General features: G+C 37.9%; 1 protein-coding gene across 6 annotated transcripts in view; it reads right to left on the reverse strand.

Annotated features, from left to right (window-relative positions):
- ITPR1 (inositol 1,4,5-trisphosphate receptor type 1) overlaps positions 1-18,183 on the reverse strand; it is a 256,477-nt gene that overhangs the window by 38,435 nt on the left and 199,859 nt on the right. For all 6 annotated transcript variants that reach the window (XR_015732679.1, XM_087887909.1, XM_087887911.1 and 3 more), the window contains 7 exons: positions 16,487-16,687; positions 14,906-15,016; positions 13,635-13,730; positions 10,181-10,303; positions 8,300-8,404; positions 6,728-6,920; positions 1,891-2,013 (listed from right to left, as the gene is read on the reverse strand). Coding sequence is in view for 5 of the 6 variants with exons in the window: in XM_087887909.1 (XP_087744035.1) it covers positions 1,891-2,013; positions 6,728-6,920; positions 8,300-8,404; positions 10,181-10,303; positions 13,635-13,730; positions 14,906-15,016; positions 16,487-16,687 (952 nt within the window). In the remaining variant the exon portion in view is untranslated. The remainder of the gene's footprint in view (positions 1-1,890; positions 2,014-6,727; positions 6,921-8,299; positions 8,405-10,180; positions 10,304-13,634; positions 13,731-14,905; positions 15,017-16,486; positions 16,688-18,183) is intronic.

An 18,183-nucleotide genomic window follows, 5' to 3' on the forward strand; every position in this document is an offset into this window, starting at 1 on the left:
TCTCCCCTCATATGGCTCCACAGAGCCCTTGTCATTATTAACAACAATTTAAAACAATGCAATTTAAAACAATATCCTCACACATAAACCACAAATTAGAAGCAGAGTAACATATAGAAAAGGTGCCCAACAGATTCCAGGAAATGTACGATAGGTCAGTCTTTTTCCAAACACATGAACCAAGGTATAATTCAGCAATTACCTTATGAATTTTCTGAAAACAAATTTATGGACAAACTGGCCTGGCTTGGCAATTACTTTCGGGAAACATGTTCAAGATTTCCCAGAGAAATGCTGTTTTCTGATTTCTTCATTCAGCTTACTAACTTACTAACGTCTAAATGCTGTGATGAACAGGTCCCTTCACTACACTTGAATTAATTAGTCTGCATTCAAATAAATGTATCCGTGGCCTGCCCCAATGACAACTTCTTCTATTTTTAGTCTTTAAGTCTGTAAATTTTGCAAGTATTGATGAAATACTATTTTAATCAGAATCATAAAACCTAGATCCGCTTGGATCTAATACCAAATATTAATAACCTGAAGATGACGGCATCTCCCAGCATGTTACTCTACTCCTTAGGAGAAGCATCTGTTCCTTGTCAATTGAACTGATATGCCTCTAAAGAATTCCGGTCATTGTAGTTGGTCATAGCAATTTGGTTTGAGATTTTCTGCTTCCCGAAGCAACAGGGAATTTTAAGCTAAGATAAAATATGACATGCCTTAATTTGATCTTTGCAGAGTTCAGTGTGAACTGACCTAACTTGACCCTGAGGACTAGAGTCCTTTAGACCCTGAGGACCATTCCTTTAGACTGAATATTTCTGCAAAAGTTTGAGCATAGTTCTTAATTCAACAATATATGAAAACATACTTCAATGTGCTTATTTTAAAACAAAATTATGCAAAAATATTATGTATCGTTATAATGCATATACTTTAAGTATGTATTCAAGGATATTTAAATATATCTTTTAAAAAAAATGAATGAAAACTTGATGGACGTATCAATAAAAATAATCTGGACCAGAAAGCAAGCTCTGTGAAACGATTTTGAAATGTCTTAATGACAAACGTTAATTCTCTGATATGTGCAATTATAACTGATTGGCCATTTAGGTTCCTCTAATTATTCACATCTTCCAGGCTTTGTCACAGCAAACACTTAAGGGTATAATGATTTTTGGTGGTGTTGATTAGCATAAATGAACTTGATAAATTAATAGGTGATTTGACAAAGTAACATTCACTATTCCTGATAGTCAGAATTTTGTTTCCTGTTTTGGAATATATAATCCCCCCAAAATTGAAGAGAATCTGGAGGACAAACAGAGATAAAACTAGCAGTAATATGAAAAGGGACAGCACTGATTTTAATTATACTAGTTCATCTTGCAGTCCAAGGGATTCGCAGGAGTCTTCTCCAGCACCATAGTTCAAAGGCCTCAATTCTATGGCGCTCAGCCTTTCTTATGGCCCAACTTTCACAGCCATACATTGCAACTGGGAAAACCATAGCCTTGACTATATGCACTTTTGTTGGTAGTTTGCATACTTACAAATACTTGTAAATAAGACAGACATCAGAAAAGTCCAATTTCCAAAGCCAGAATAAAATAGACCAGGGATGGGCAACTATGGCTCCTTTATGACCTTTGGACTTCAATTCAACTCATCTCTGGGGCCACTATTGTCTACCCCTGAATTAGACTCAATACTTTTTTCTTAGGTTTCTCATCATTTAGGAAATGGTGAATTGCTTAGCATCGCAGTCACTAAAATGGCTACCAAAATTGAATCCTTCATTTACTTCTCTCTCGGCCTCAAATCTTTGTGGTATATAACTATTAAATTCTATGTTTTATATATTTGAAATATTGGTACCTCCTTTGATTCCTTTAAATGGATAGAAAAATGCTACCAGTAGATTCATAAGGACTGCAAGGTTGAATGAAATACTGCTCCAGAAGGACATGTTGCGGGAACACCAATACAAGATATGCTGAGCTGCAAAATCAGGAAAACAAATGTTTGATGGATTCAAAGGTATCTTTTAACAAGGAATAAATTTTAGAAACAAAAATTTGCCAGCTTTTCCTAGAATGACACACTAGCCACAAGAGTAACCTTTATTATTTGATTTAAGTCTCTCTTTAACTGCAAAGTTCAGAAGTTCACGTGAAGGGTTTTTTTTCCAGATCAAAGATCACATTAAACTTTTATATAACCATTTAAGCTTGTAAATACCACGAGAACAGAAATCACGTGCATAAAATACCCATGTACAAGTTTATAACAGCAGAATTTTAGTTTTCAGATTGAAACTGCATGTTGCAGGATATGATTTAACCTTAAATATCCTATTTTAATTTTATTTTATCAAATCACATTGCGCACACCTTCCAGACTGGGATCCACAGGAGAAGGTGCTTCCATCAAGGTGATAAAAACAGTGCTGCACAATATGCTCCACCACTATTTTTCATCACATATGGTGTGATAAGATAAGGACAAAAGGGTTGCACTTAAATCACAAGAGTGCAGTGCTGTTTTTGCCTTGATCCCCTTTGTGGATGCCTCTGGGTTATACAACTGGGGGCAAACACACAGACACAAAATGCTGGAAGAGGAACATATTAAAATCTGTTACACAATAACTCAGAAAGTGCCCAAAATCAAACAGAAAAAGCTTGACTATAAGACCAAGTAACTGCAAGTAGCCCAGAAAATTTTGTTACCTCTCATAAAACTTATAATACCCTTCTTTTTTCCCCCCTAAAACCAACAGTGACAAATTGTGACCCAGGAATCCTTTCACAGTCTATGTTGGCACAAGAAGTCTATGCTAAGATCCCAGGCTTTGGAGCAGCAGGTTCCCAGCAATAAACTGTAGGATTAGCAAGAATATAGCTGGCAGCAAAACAGAACTGTGTTTTGTCTTAGTAAGTGACAAGTTCAGTTCCCAGCCTGTGTTAAACCCACATTCTAATAACTTTCATTCCCTAGCTTTTCATGTTCAGTTTAAACATTGACAGTTTATCTCATTTGCTCACATAAAATCTGTGCATGAAGCACCACTGACATTTGTACAGATCTCAACCTTTCCTTGAAAGTCTACTTCTTTTAAAACAATACAAGTTGAAAACTTGCGTTTGGAACAGGGTACTCAAGGGGGGGAAAAATCCAGACAATCCAAATGCTGCTCATCATTGTAGCTTAGTGAGGAAGAGAAGTCATAGAATTATAGGACTGGAAGGTACCTTGGAGATCTTCAACCCCCTGTTTATGGAAATATTATGGAAGTAGCCCCCTACCTCTGGAAATATTGCTCACCCACATTATGTGACAGAGCTATTTGTCTTCTACCTTCTTTTATGTATTTTTCATTACAGGATGTCTTCGCAAACCTTTATTTTATTTATTTTATATGATGATCCATCTTAAAATCAAACTCTATAAGTATTCAGATTACAGCTCTCAAAACTCAGTCTAATACGACTGAGTCTGGGAGCTGAGCTTCTCATGTATCTGAAGGATGCCAAAAAATGAAAGGCTGTACATCCTAGAAAAAAATGCAGAGGAAAAAAAGATCCAATCTGGATCAGTCACCGGGACCACTATGCATATAGCCCAAAATGCACATTTTGCTAGAGAGAAGTTCCCTGAGGATGGGCTCAAGCACGAGTTCGAAAACTCAGAAGACTAAACCTCTGGTCCTGGTGACTGACCCATATTGGATCTTGCGACATTATCCTGGGACATGTCTATTTGCCTTTATTTATGAGAGAAAACAAAGATATCTACAAAATGGTAGGATAACATGATTGCTTGATATGAAGATACAAAACAATGTCTATGCTTTCTCTGCCTAATGAAGCAATCATCTGGGTCTTTAAAATCTGTATGTGTTTATACAGCAAATTGTGCAGTTAAACTCTTAGTGTATTTCAATTTCCCATCACTTTCTTTCCTAACAGTTAACTGAATCTGCACTACCTTCCACACTTCAGAGTAAGCATGACCAGAAAGAAAATCCTTGTATCTTTTTCCTACCCCACCCCCACCCCCCAATATTGGTTGCATTTTAATTTGTGACATCTGGAGCTTCAAAACAAGCTTAGAATGTTGTAGGCCAGGGGTATCAAACTCGCAGCCTGCGGACAGATGTGTGATGCGCTGGCCATGCCCACCCCCGGTTTAGTGAAGGGGAAAAAAAAGTTGTGATATGTCATGTGACGACAACATGATGTCACAAGTTTGACACCCCTGTTGTAGGCTGTCAAACAAGATGAGAGTGATGAGACTGTTATATTGTACAGAATGACTGTCCTTCATTAAGCCTTAGATGGGAAGGAGCTCTAGAGAACATAGTATCAAATATGACATGTATATAGTACATAGTGTCTATATGCGTTCCACTGGTTTTAAATACGAACCTATTTTTTTAAATAATGTTCTGCTTTCCTAAATCTGTGATGTGCTGAATGAGATGAGACTCATTTACCTCAGCAATATCTATAATGAACTAAACATGCTATTTTAATGCTTCTGCTCGCAAAATAGATATCCCTTCCCTCAGCAATCAGAAGAAATCCAGATAATGTGGCTTTTGGATCACCTTTTTAGTCACCTCAAAGGGATGTATGTCTTAGTATTTCTTTCAGAATTCCTTTTTAGTATTCCTTTCCTTCCTTTCTATGCCCAAATAGTAGCTGAAACTATATACAAGCTATCAGATGTGAACTTGCGTGAAAGCAATACAGGTAGTTCTTAACTTACGGCCACTTATCTAGTGACTGAAGTAAAAACAACATGGAAAAAATGATATACGACTGGTTCTTATATAGCATCCCCACAGACACATTATCAAAATGTGGGCACTTGGGCAACGAACATGTATTTGCAATGATTGCTAGTATCACGGGGCCATGGGATTGCCATTTGCAACCTTCCCAGACAATTTCTGACAAGCAAAGTCAGTGGGGGAATCTGGAGTCACTTAACAACCCCATGATTCTCTTTGAACAAAAGTGAACAATTGCAGTGGTTCACTTAACAACGGTGGCAAAAAATAAAAAAAACGCTGTAAAATCAGGAGTGATTTATTAACAACAGCCTTACTTAGCAATAGAGATCGTGCTCCCAATTGCGGTTGTTAAATCAAGGATTATCTGTATCACACAAGAGAGGCGTGAATGCCTGTAAATTCAATTTATTATTATTTATAGTTCCACCTTAGAAGTAACTTGGTTAGATAAGCAGGATTGGGGGACAGTTGGCATTGCTATCTGCTCCATAACAACAACAACAACAAGCTAGTACCTGCAACATTTATTCCATCTGCCCATAGGTGCTGACAATAGCTTTGAAGGCTGGGAGATGTAGATTTAGAAAGCAGGCTAAATATAAGTCACTGTGTCTCCCCATACTAGGGATAAGTCTTTAAGCAGCCAATAAAATGTTCAAGAAATCTTATACCATGATAAAATTGTTAGTTTTTTGTTAATCCCAGCAGAGTTGCTTTAAAATAAAGGACACTAATATAAATAAAACTAAAACTGCTAGAGATTAGTTGATAGTTTAGCCATAAGGTTGCAACCTGCATAAGATTCTTGGAACTGAGCTGACAGCCCGGGTTCGAGATCTGAGCACCCTGCAATGGGGTGTGCTCCTATTCCTTGCCCCAGATCCTGCCAATCTAGCAGGAAAGCATGCAAATGCAAGTAGATTAATAGGTACCACTTCGGTGGCAAGGTAGCATATAGCCATGTTGGCCACACGACCACAGAAAATGTCTGGACAACACTGGCTTCCTCAGCCAAGAAATGGAGAAAAGTACCATGCCCTAGAGTCAGACATGACTGGACACAATTAGAATCAGTGATGAAATCCTACTCGTTCGCACCAGTTCAGCGAACTGGTAGTTAAAAAAAGCTACCGGTTGGTCTGAACAGGTATTTCTGACAATCAGCTGTGCCACACGATTTATATTCGTTAGAAAGCAGGAAATCCTGCTTTCTAGCAAATATAAATAGCGCGGCACAGCTGTTCTCTCCCCTCGCTCTTCTACTTACCTAGTTAAGCGTCCATTTTCTGTGCATAGTGAGCATTTGGCATGCACTGTGCATGTGCATGTGTGCAGCGTGCATTTGGTACACACTGCACATGTGCATGCAACATGTGTTTGGCACACACTGCGCGTATGCATGCACAGAGCATGCATTTGGCACACACCGCGAATGCGTGGGCAGCAAACCGGTGGCAAACTGCGGAGGATTTCACCACTGGTTAGAATCATTTAGCTGCTTCCTTGTACTGTGTATTTAAAACATTAATTGGGGATATAATGGAATAAATAGCAACAGGCTCAAGCAGTGTTTAAGCAAAGGCCTTCTGGAAACCTGAGAGTAGGATGTTTGTATGGAAAAAAGGAAAGGAAAAGAAAGGAAAGGAAAGGAAAGGAAAGGAAAGGGAAGGAAAAGAAAGGGAAGGGAAGGGAAAAGAAAGGAAAAGAAAAGAAAAGAAAAGAAAAGGAAAGGAAAGGAAAGGAAAGGAAAGGAAAGGAAAGGAAAGGGAATAAAAGAAAACAAAAAAGATGAAAACAAAAACCCATGAAAGTCTAATATTCCTTTTCTTTCAGGAAAAAAAGTTTGCAATTTTAGATCAGGAATTATTATACAATAACAAGTGAAAATCTTTTGTGTTCCCAGACCAAACTTACCTCTTAGCTTTTTTTGCCAGTTCATTTCATTAAAAAGGTCTTCAGAACTCATAAAGAAATCATTGATTTTGCTGCCTTGCTCATCCCTTTCTGTAGTGTAGTACACCCGGAGTTTAGATTCTTTGGTGAGGAACTCACATATACTGGGCACAGGGAAGACTATTTGCTCCATAGTACGATCCGATCTAACTATCTACATGAAGAGTTTAAAGAGTTAATTTGCATGGCGTATGGTCACAATGAGATTATATTATTTCTCAATATGCAAAACTTCTTGGAACTCTTGGTATTTTTTTAAAATGCTTGCTGATTTGCATTCATGTTAACACTGTTAGTTCTATTGCCACCATTTCTTTTCACATTCCAAGTCACCTAGGAAAAGGAGGTTATTTCCTCATCAGAATTGTTACAAAAATTATATTATTTCAGTTGCTAGCCAAGTATTACTTGGGTAGATGGATAATTTTCCTTTCCTTTCCTTTCCTTTCCTTTCCTTTCCTTTCCTTTCCTTTCCTTTCCTTTCCTTTCCTTTCCCTTCCCTTCCCTTCCTTTCTTTCTTTCTTCCTTCCTTCCTTCCTTCCTTCCTTCCCCCCTCCCTCTGTCCCTCCCTTCCTCCATCTTGTTGTTCCATTTGAAATGATTTGGTATATAAAAAGTCATAAAAAACAAATAAATCTGCACTGGTCACTTCCATCCAAAGTCACTTTGGAATTAGGCAATGCCTAAATCAAATCAAACCAATATAATCACTTCTTCCTATTTTTAAACTGATTCCATTAATAAAAATATAAGAATATGATTCTGTGAAAATTTAAACATGTACATTTCCTCAAAGACTAGTTATTTTTATTTCATAAAAGCACTGAATTGGGGGAAAATTTTAGAGTTAGCATTTGATTGGGGCAATATGAAAGATTTGTGTGATTTAAGAGTTTGAGGTATTTTGTAATATTGCTTGGGAGACAACTTTCATATGTGAAGCCCCAAAGCATCATGAAACTGGAGCATGACTTTCAGGAACCTGAGAAGCTGCTCAATATTTTAGAGAAACCAGAGAAAAAAGTAATGGCTAATACAGTAGCTCTTTAATACAAGTCCTTTCCTCTGAATGGATATTTTGTACATGGAGTCTGTGCTGTATAGCTCAGTAGCTCTGTCTATCGAAGGAAACAAAATGTTCCTAAAGAGTCAGTTCCTTTGCCTTTCTTGATACTATTTCATTTCCACTGTAAAAAGTCCTTAATCCAAGACTTTTCCTGAAGTATACTTTCAGTTTGTTTACTTAAAAAAAAAAAAAAACCTACAGTAACCCAATCAAACACATTTTCAAGGTGCTGTTAGCCTTTTTTTAAAAAAAGAGAGAGAAAAAAAAAGAAAAATGAAGTATATTTATATTTAGAAGAATTGACATTCATTAAAGATTGAAGGGATTTTTTTTTGTAACAAGATATTCAGGACATACAGTAGAATTCAATTATTATTTTACTAGGCTATATAGGTTCTACACCAAATTGTTACTTTTCTTTGTACAGTTCCATTTAAGATTAATTAGATATAATTTGAGGTATTTACCTCAATTTGAGCTGTATGCTTGGCATAGAATTCCAAAGCTTCATCTCCATCTATTTGACCTCCAGGCTTCAACATGTTTTGCAATTCTTTGTTGTGGCGAGCAAGCTATAAAATAAATGAACAATTATGAAGAGCAGAAACCATGTCTCCTACTTAAAAAAATAAAACAAAGCAAAAACTCAAAACTATTGACTCAATTGCAAAATTGAGAAATAGCCAATTTTATTTTATTTCAAATCAAATCAGATATTGACTTGGTCAGATAAAAACCAATCTTAAATCATCAGTACTAATACTGTACTAGAAACAGCACTGTACTTAAGCTACTGAATATAAACAGGGAACCAATGGTGGGTTTCATTTACTTTTGCTACCGGTTTGTTTGCACGCGTGCCATTTCTGTGCATGCCCAAAAGCTTCTGCGCATGCACAGAGCGTACTTGATGACGTCCGGGAGAGTGGGCAGAGCATCCTACCGCTGCTACTGGTTCGCCCAAACTGGGGCAAACAGGTAGCAACCCATCACTGCAGGGAACACCTCACCCTCACTAGCGCTGATTATGTTACCTAGTCAGGTAATGAAACATCTGCAAGCAAATAAGCAAACCTAGAGAAAAATAATGTCTTTGTTAGAACCTAGTTTAAAATGCATCCCCCAAAAGTTGGCAAGTTGAGTATGAGAAAGAACACACAAAAAGTACAACTCTTACTTTGCAAAAAGCCACTAGTCAGCAAACCTTTCTGTTGTTTATGAATAATGCTAAAGCAACCATTTTCAAAATGAAAACAGTTTGGTTCTCTTTTCAATCTGTCAGTCAACGGGACCAGAGGTTTAGTCTTCCAAGCTTTCGGACTCGTGCTGTAGCCCTTCTTCAGGGAACTTCTCTCTACCAGAATGTGTGTTTTGGGCTATTCTCTGTGTGGTATTCATAAGGTACTTGTTGTATGTAACTTTTTAGATGTTGATTGGGGTAGTGTTGGCTATTGTTTCCTTGTGCTGCTAAACCCTGGCGTCCTAAGTACTTTATAAACTGGTGGTAAATCAGCACTCCTGTTGACTGATGAGGGGCCCATTCCCCAGGCTTCAATCACTTCCCTGGCTGGTTTTGTGCCTGCTCATCCAACAATCTTAGAAGCTGCAAAATTGAATGTATGTCCTTGTTCACTGCAGTGTGAAGCTACCAATGGTTCTCTTTTATTTGGAATGTAGAAAGTTTGTTATATGTTATATGAGGTGTATCAACTTGAGACAGACTTAAGGATGGAGAATCAGTGAAATGTTATGCTTTTAGAATGCTTATCAACAAATATATGTTTCAGCACATACTGAGAAAAACTGTATGACAAAGCACTTTGTTTAAGAAAGACAAATTAATTTGCACCAAAAGCATAACTAAAGTGGGCAACAGCAGGTTTTAGGCAAACGGGAACAACTGGCAACCATGTTTTATATTAGCCTAAAAATGCATCTTTATTTCGCCTAGCTACTTTTACTATTTGTGCCAGTATTAATAATCCAACAAGGCTCATATTGACACTCCTGAAATGAATTCCTGCAGTGCATGATAGCAATAGCAGTAGCACTTAGACTTATATACCGTTTCACAGTGCTTTACAGCCCTCTCTAAGCCGTTTACAGAGTCAGCCTATGGCCCTCAACAATCTGGGTCCTCATTCTACCAACCTCAGAAGGATGGAAGGCTGAGTCTGGTGAGATTCGAACTGCCAAACTGCTGGCAGGCAATGATCAGCAAAAGTAGCCTGCAGTACTGCATTCTAACCACTGCACCACCGCGGCTCCTAAACTTTGATGTTTCAACTACTATGAATCAAATGCTCTAAACTTTGGGATAAATTCTTCAGGTATAAATAAAAATTTACCTGATGGGCTAATATGTAAATATTATGCCCCACATTTCTAGGAGATGCAGCAAGATCTTCACCATTCTCTCCATCTTCAAATTCAACCTCACCTTGCTGATAGGCCTTTTTAATTACTTCTACCTGTAGAGAGAGAGAAACACATTTCCCAAATTTGAAATATATATACAAATATATAGGAAAAGAAAACAAAATCCAAGTATTCAAGCTGATTCATATTTTCATTCTATTTCAGATATTTTGAAAATGAAACTTATATGAAGTCATTTTTATTTCCTTCTATCCTTTGAAGCTCGGGATCACTGGCTCAGATTACCGATACTGCTGTTGTTTTTTTAAACAACTATAATTTATATCAGAAATAAACTCAGTGGAATGAATGCCAAAAATAAAGCCTTAAACTTTATCTCCAGCCCACACCTTTATTGCTGAATAATATATTCTGTCATACTCTTGACGCAGACAATTACTATAACTATATAGGTTTGAATTCCTTGCTTGCATTTTGTTATTTGTTTAAAGCAGGACAAAAGAATACCCAGACAGCTTTTTTAAAACATCTAAATGCCTACTTCAAATCATTACCCTTATAAAGTATTATTTTAAATCATATACTGTACATACATCTCATCAACATAGAGATATTGATTAAGATGTCCATCAAAATAAGTAAAATAAATCTCAGAATCAAAAAAACAGAATGATAAAATTTCAGCAGTTTCCTTTTTTTCTTTTTCACTATTTGGTTTTCATACGTGAAGTGCTAGGGTAGTGATGGCTAACCTTTTTGCCATTGTGTGCCAAAAGCAGGGGTCGCGCGGGGGGTCACCTGAGCATGTGCCCACACCCATAATTCTATGCGCCCCGCACCCCCCGTGCATACACGCACCACCCCTGCTCTCCCCGCTTTTGGCATAGTGGGCCTGGTAGGCCTGTTTTTTGCCCTCCTCAGGCTCCAAAGGCTTTTTGGAGCCTGGGGAGGGTGAAAATGGCCTTCCCCACGCCCCCGGAAGCCCTCTGGAGGTCAGAAACAGCCTGTTTCCCAACTTCCGGTGGGCCCAGAAGGCCCGAAAATCAGCTGAACTCACGTGCCCACCAATATGGCTCCACGTGCCACCTGTGGCACGTGTGCCATAGGTTCGCCATCACGGTGCTAGAGTGTCATAACTTCCCAAGCTTCTACACTGAACTTAGGTGTTGTTGGACATATTATCCTTAACCTCAGGTAATCCTTGACTTATAACCATAACTAGACCACAATTTCCATTGCCAATTTTAAGAGAATCACAAGGTCATTAAGTGAACCCGGCTTCCTCCACTGACTTTGTCTAAAGCTGACTGGGAAGATCACTTGTCCCTGGGATGCTGCAACCATTGAAAATACGTGTTAGTTGTCAAGTGTCCAAATTTTGATCATGTGACCTTGGGTTGCTGTGCAAGCATTGGTCATAAGTCATTATTTTTCAGTGCTGTCGAACTTCAAACGGTTGTTAAATGAATGGTTGTGAGCAAAGGGACTACCTTTATTTCATTTCATTTCATTTCATTTCATTTCATTTCATTTCATTTCATTTATATATCGTCCTACTCCCGAAGGACTCAGGGCGGTGAACAGCCACAAGATAAAACACATAAATACAAAATTTAAAAGCAAAGTAAAACTGAATTAAACAATTTGGCCCAAGACAGATTTAAAACACCCCAATAATTTAAAACAGATTAAAATTTACATTTTAAAAAGGGAAAAAAGGGAAAAGATTAGGCCAGGCCAGCCTGATGGAATAAAAAGGTCTTAAGAGCGCAGCGGAAGGTGCGCAGATCCGGGATCCTCTGTATCTCCGGGGGGAGCTCATTCCAGATAGTAGGTGCCCCCACAGAGAAGGCTTTCCCCCTGGGGGCCTCCAGTTGACATTGTTTGGCCGACGGCACCTGGAGGAGCCCCTCTCTATGAGAGCGTACCGGCCGGTGGGAGGCTATTGGTGGCAGCAGGCAGTCTCGTAGGTAACCAGGTCCTAAGCCATGGAGCACTCTAAAGGTGGTAACCAAAACCTTGAAGCGCACCCGGAAGACCACCGGGAGCCAGTGTAGCTCGAGCAGGAGAGGTGTTACATGGGAACACCATGTCACTCCCATAACCACCCGCGCAGCCGCACTCTGCGCCAGTTGGAGCCTCCGGGTGCTCCTCAAGGGGAGCCCCATGTAGAGAGTGTTGCAATAGTCCAGACAGGAGGTAACGAGGGCATGAGTGACCGTGAATAAGGAGTCCCAATCCAGAAAGGGACGGAACTGGCGAATCAGATGAACCTGATGAAAAATCCTCCCGGTCACGGCCGTCAAATGCTCTTCTAAAGACAGCCGTGAATCCAGGAGGGCGCCCAAATTACGAGCCCTCTCCTTGGGGACCAACGATTCACCCCCAATAGTCAGTGATGGCACCAACTGACTATATCGGGATGTCGAAACCACAGCCACTCGATCTTTATAAGGAAACAAATGGGACATGTGACTTCTCAGAACAGCTAATTATTTCAGCATGTCTTTTCTTTCAAGTTCTTTCACTCAGTTTTTTACATTGAACATACAAAGTAAAATCCTTCTGTCCATGAATGCTTTTGTTTCATTTTGATCCACTGGGAATTCTGGCTAACAGAAAAGAAGGAGAGGAACTGCTTTTTTTTCATCCCTTGAATTGGCTCCCACAGTACTCATGAAAGTCCTCCTATCCCTTGGAGTAAATCTTTCAAGATCACAAAAAGCTGATGGCAAAAATCAATAAACTGTCCTTGCCATCTATCTGTGAGAATGAATCCTGGATATAAATGCTACCATGTTGCCAAGATATATTTCTATATAGTTCAATATACCATAATTTTACCTTATAAAACACATTTTCTCTTCTCTATGTGACCTAGCTTTGCCTGTAATCCCCACCATACAAGATATGATAGAACTATACTGCTCAAAAGAATAAAGGGAACACAAGCAGAAGACATCCGAGATCTGAATGAATGAAATAGCCTTATTAAATACTTTGTTCTTTACATACAGTAGTTTATACACTGCTCAAACAACTAAAGGGAACACAAAACTACTGTATGTAATGAACAAAGTATTTAATAAGGCTATTTCAGTCATTCAGATCTCGGATGTCTTCTGCTTGTGTTCCCTTTATTTTTTTGAGCAGTGTATATTGCCAGTACAGACGATCACAGTAAAAATGATACTGTACTGTGATAGAGAATAATGCTTCTTAAAATCTCAAATTAAGACAACCTAAAACATACCTATCTATATAGAACAAAGCTCTTTCAATTTACTGATAACCATAATAGGGCTCAGTTAAGGAGAGGCCTCAGTTTATAAGATCCAAAATAGTGTGCTCTTAATCACACATCTGGCAGCAAGATAATTTCATGCTGTTCAAATTAATGGAAGCAAATTCTTGGAAACATACCAGTTCTTTTGGTCTCATGTTATAAAGGATCCTTTCTGCATTCTCACTGTCATGCCTACTTTCCATTATAGCCAAGAGTAACTTTGAGGCGTTATTCTGGAAAACAAAAAGGAACTTTAAGGAAAGTAAGCCAATTAAAATATCCATGTATTAACAAAAAAAAACAAAAAAAAAACAAAAACAGTATAAAGAAAGTGCAGATGAATATGAATACTACCTACTGCATTTTAGTAAACTCGACATATGATAAACCAACAAAGAACAAATGAAAGCGTCTAAAAAGTGCCTGTATGTACAATGAAGATAAAACCAACTGCTAAAAACCTGTGCTCTTTAAATACTTGGGAAAAGTAATTTACATTCGGAGCAAGGCTCTGGCAGTACAGTACACCCAACATCTGAAAGGCTACGAAACAGACCTCATTCTTACATAATACCTAACATAGTAAGTTAAAATCACGAATGTTGCATTTTGCAAAGTCTTGTTTTGTAGAAATACAGATTGCAAAATTCCATCCCTGCAGTAGCTGACTACTGTTGCCATTACAATTTTTTCCTTCCTATGATAATGGACAAGAAGGTTTGTATTTGATCACAGTTTGGGATACACACTCACCTTCCTGTCCATTATCATAGGAAGGAAAATATATATATTCTACTTTTTTGTTTTGTTTTCTATTTTGTATTATTTATAAATTGCTTACAGCATATAAATAATAAAATGTCACATAGCAGTCTACGTTGAAAACAAGTTAGATTATGACTAACAAATTCTAGTAAGAGCTATTTGTATTAAGTGTCCTTTGAACTATAATGCTTAAAAACTTATGATTCTCTAAACTGTAATTCCCACCATAAAGTATCACTACATGAAGATTGTTTTATTGCAGTTTCTTTTCTTATCTATACACCTGAATCACCTGTTCCCTAATGTCTACATTTTCTAGAGTTGCAGTTACAAGGCATGTGTCAAACCCATCTGGTAGAGCAGATTCATGACATATGTTGTGATCACTATACTGGTTCCTTCAATTTCATAAATTGGAGATTGCATTTTCATAGTTAATTACACATACAAGAAATGAGTTAAGCTGCATTCTTTCAAATTTACATTAGGTCATGTTTAATTAATTTAGTGTAGTTTAAGTCCTATTCAAACTTAATTCCTCTACATGCTACCTTGTCCAAGACATTCAGTGAATTTCTTGACCATCTTGAGCATAAATGTTTGTTTTCTCTTGATCATTTTCATTGTTAAAGTATCTACTTACCTTCAGTTCTAATACAAGATCCATCCTCTTTTTTCCCAGGGGGTTGATATCATTGAGAATTAATGCTGTAATTATATCAATACCATTGGATTCATGAGTAGCAATGCAGTTCTGCATAAGGAGCGAAGTAGTGGAAAAAGATAACAACAATATATAGTATGATTATTTTATAAAAATAACCCACAGGTCAAAATTATGAGGGGAAGTTCTTCCCATCCCCCACCCACTGGATACAATATTTATAATTGTTTCCCCATATATATTGTTATAGAAAGAACAGCTGGAAGAAAATGAGACTACTCAACATATAAATGCCATAATTAATGACATTACTTCTGTTTTGTTGATTTACTGTTGGGAGAACTCAGCCACACCAGGGCCTGGTGGCTCAGCAGACTGATAGCATTGTGATTAATACCAGCTGTCTGCAATTACTGTAAGTTCGAATCTCACCAGGCTCAAGGTTGACTCAGCCTTCCATCCTTTCTAAGGTAGGTAAATTGAGGACCCAGTTTGTGGGGGCAATAAACTGACTTTGTATAAATATACAAAAGTATGAAGGCTATTGCTTAACGCATTGTAAGCCGCCCTGAGTCTCCTGAGAAGGGTGGCATATAAATCAAATTAAAAAAAAAAAAAGAACTGGGAAGATTAATTTTCCTTTCAGATCTTAAAATTTTGATCTCACATTTTTATTAGAGCATTTGGATTTATTTTTGGTTGCTTTCCACAGTTTATGCAATAGTGTGGAAACTGTTGGCTTAGTTACTATGTAATATAAATGTAATATAATATGTAATTATTTGAAGTTACTCTTTACCATAGAATAGAGAAGAATGAAGTTTGAAATATTATTGGAGAAATACCAGAGAATTTCAACAAAACAAACACCTGAGTCACAATTCAGTATATGTAGTGGTGTTATAGTAACATTTCTAAACAATCGTTGTAAATGTCAATATGTGCATGAATTTATATGTATGATTATGTACACTAAAATAATTATGGGTTAATTTGGAACTTCTGAAAAGCAGTACCCAGTGAAATTTGGATTGATGTAGTGGTTTAAAAAACAAGCAAGAAACCCAGAGATGGTAAGTTTCAGGCACAAAGGCAGCAAAATGATTTGGGACCGGTCACTTAACCCTCAGAAGTAGAGGGTAATAGCAAACCACTTCCAAAATGTTGTAGAAAAACTTTCAGGGACTTATCCAAGCAGTTGCCATGAGTCAAGATTGATTTAGAGCCACCCACCTGTGTGCACATGAGTTCCCACACAGAAAAAGGAGATTTGTAATATGGTAATAGTGGAGCAACAGCGTTTACCTATAATTTTCCTCTCCCTAATAGGAAATTTCCATACTAGCAAACCATACCTTTCTAACACTGCCATAACCCTCAGTGTAGGTGGACCTCCGGTCATACTATGCACCCATAAAATCACATGCATGTTTCTTTTCTTAACACTATAAGTTGAAACTTGAACATTCCAAAATATTAACAGGAATTCTCAGTGGTCCAAGTCAGCCTCACAATTTGCACCAAGCCAACCACATCTCCCATTTGCCCCAACTACAATACCTGATTTTCATGACATGGTCCCTGGCAGTACTCTGTCAAACTTTCCAGAGTCTGGTTGATCAATGCTACATTTTTTTCATTAATGTACAGCCCAAGCAGTCCAAGTCCTCCAGTTGTGCTTCCACAAATGCAATCTAAAAACTGTAATGTCTCACACACTAGGTTGTAATTAGTCTTGTTGTTTTGGCAACGCAGGAAGTTCTAGAGGTGGACATGGCAATAACAGAGAAAGAAAAAAGTTATGAATTTCATTTTTTAACATAAAAACAGTTTATTCTCATAATTTTTCAAATTCAATAGTATGTGCTTGCATCTGTACTGGAAACACTTTTCTATCAACCCATGGCAAAACAGTCCTCTGTATATGCTGTTGTATGTATGAGTAGACTTTCCCATCTAAACAGCAGTGTGAAATTCTGCTGCGGCATGGTCTTTGAGAAGCATATTTACAATAGACATCAACAGCCAAAGCATAGAGATCTGAATGGTCCCTTGTATGTATTTTTCATCACATGGATGGGGTGAGGGGGACAAGGCATCAGAACCTCCCCAATCTTTCTTCTCCGATGCTTGCTAAATCATCTTTGCCACATTGGTGGCATCTTTGTCAATATTCCTGGAAGAGTACATAACAAATCACCGATCCTTTTATCTTCTTCTACTTTCTGTTCATCTGCTCTCTTTCAGGGGAACAGCTGAAACAAAAGAGCCAAAAGAGAAAGCTTCCTTTTGCTTTCCATTGTTTCCAAGACCTGAGATAGCACAGTGGTTAGAGTATCAGCTGCCTGCCGGCTGCCTGCAATTTGGCAGTTCAAATCTCACCAGGCTCAAGGTTGACTCATCCTTCCATCCTTCCGAGATGGGTAAAATGAGGACCCAGATTGTTGGGGAAAATAGGCTGACTCTGTAAACCACTTAGAGAGGGCTGAAAAAGCACTATGAGGCGGTATATAAATCTAAGTGCTATTGCTATTGCTATTCTATGGATGATGGGGAGATGAAACCCACTCACCCACCCAAATTTAGGACAGTCTGAAGGAAATTGCATTGGGTTCAGCCAGATAATCTTTCTCAAAAATGTGTTAAAATTTGCAAATGGCAATGTTTTTCTTCAACTACTAGGTGCAAAGTTAATCAATGGAAAGTGGTTTTTTTTAAGAGTTCACTGGTGGAATATTGAACAACTGAAATCCTTATGAGTTCTCTGGTGTAGTCAAGGATTCAGCTGTTCTGCCTGTTTCTTCTTCTAATCCAATTGAAAGAGAAAGTGGTAAAAATTGTGGTGTTTCTTTTTCCCTACTGCTCTACTACTGTGGGAAGATGTTAAATATGAGTGGGAATCAATGGATCCGTTGAAAACATTAATCAATAGAAACCACTTTCCCCAAATACCCAGCCACAGAAAGGAAAATAACTGGAATTTGCTTTTCCAGGGTGGATGGGAAGGATAAAGAAGCAGGAGAGTTCACAGTTTGGGGCTATAGTAAACAAAGTCAAGAGAAAATAGACCACAGCTATTCTGTAAATAAGAAGTTGAAGTCTGTAAGGGGAGTTTCTTGAACCTGTTTCACTTCTAGCCAGTTTACAGGCAGTATCAAGCAGTTTCAAGATGCAATATGGAAAAGCCCTAAGAATCAAATCTAAAAATCTAATCAAACCTAAGAATCAGGAAACAATCAAAGGAAATAAAAATGTTT

Source organism: Pantherophis guttatus, chromosome 2, assembly GCF_059756535.1.
Source record: "Pantherophis guttatus breed Tessera chromosome 2, ASM5975653v1, whole genome shotgun sequence".
NCBI classification, from domain to species: Eukaryota; Metazoa; Chordata; class Lepidosauria; order Squamata; family Colubridae; genus Pantherophis; species Pantherophis guttatus.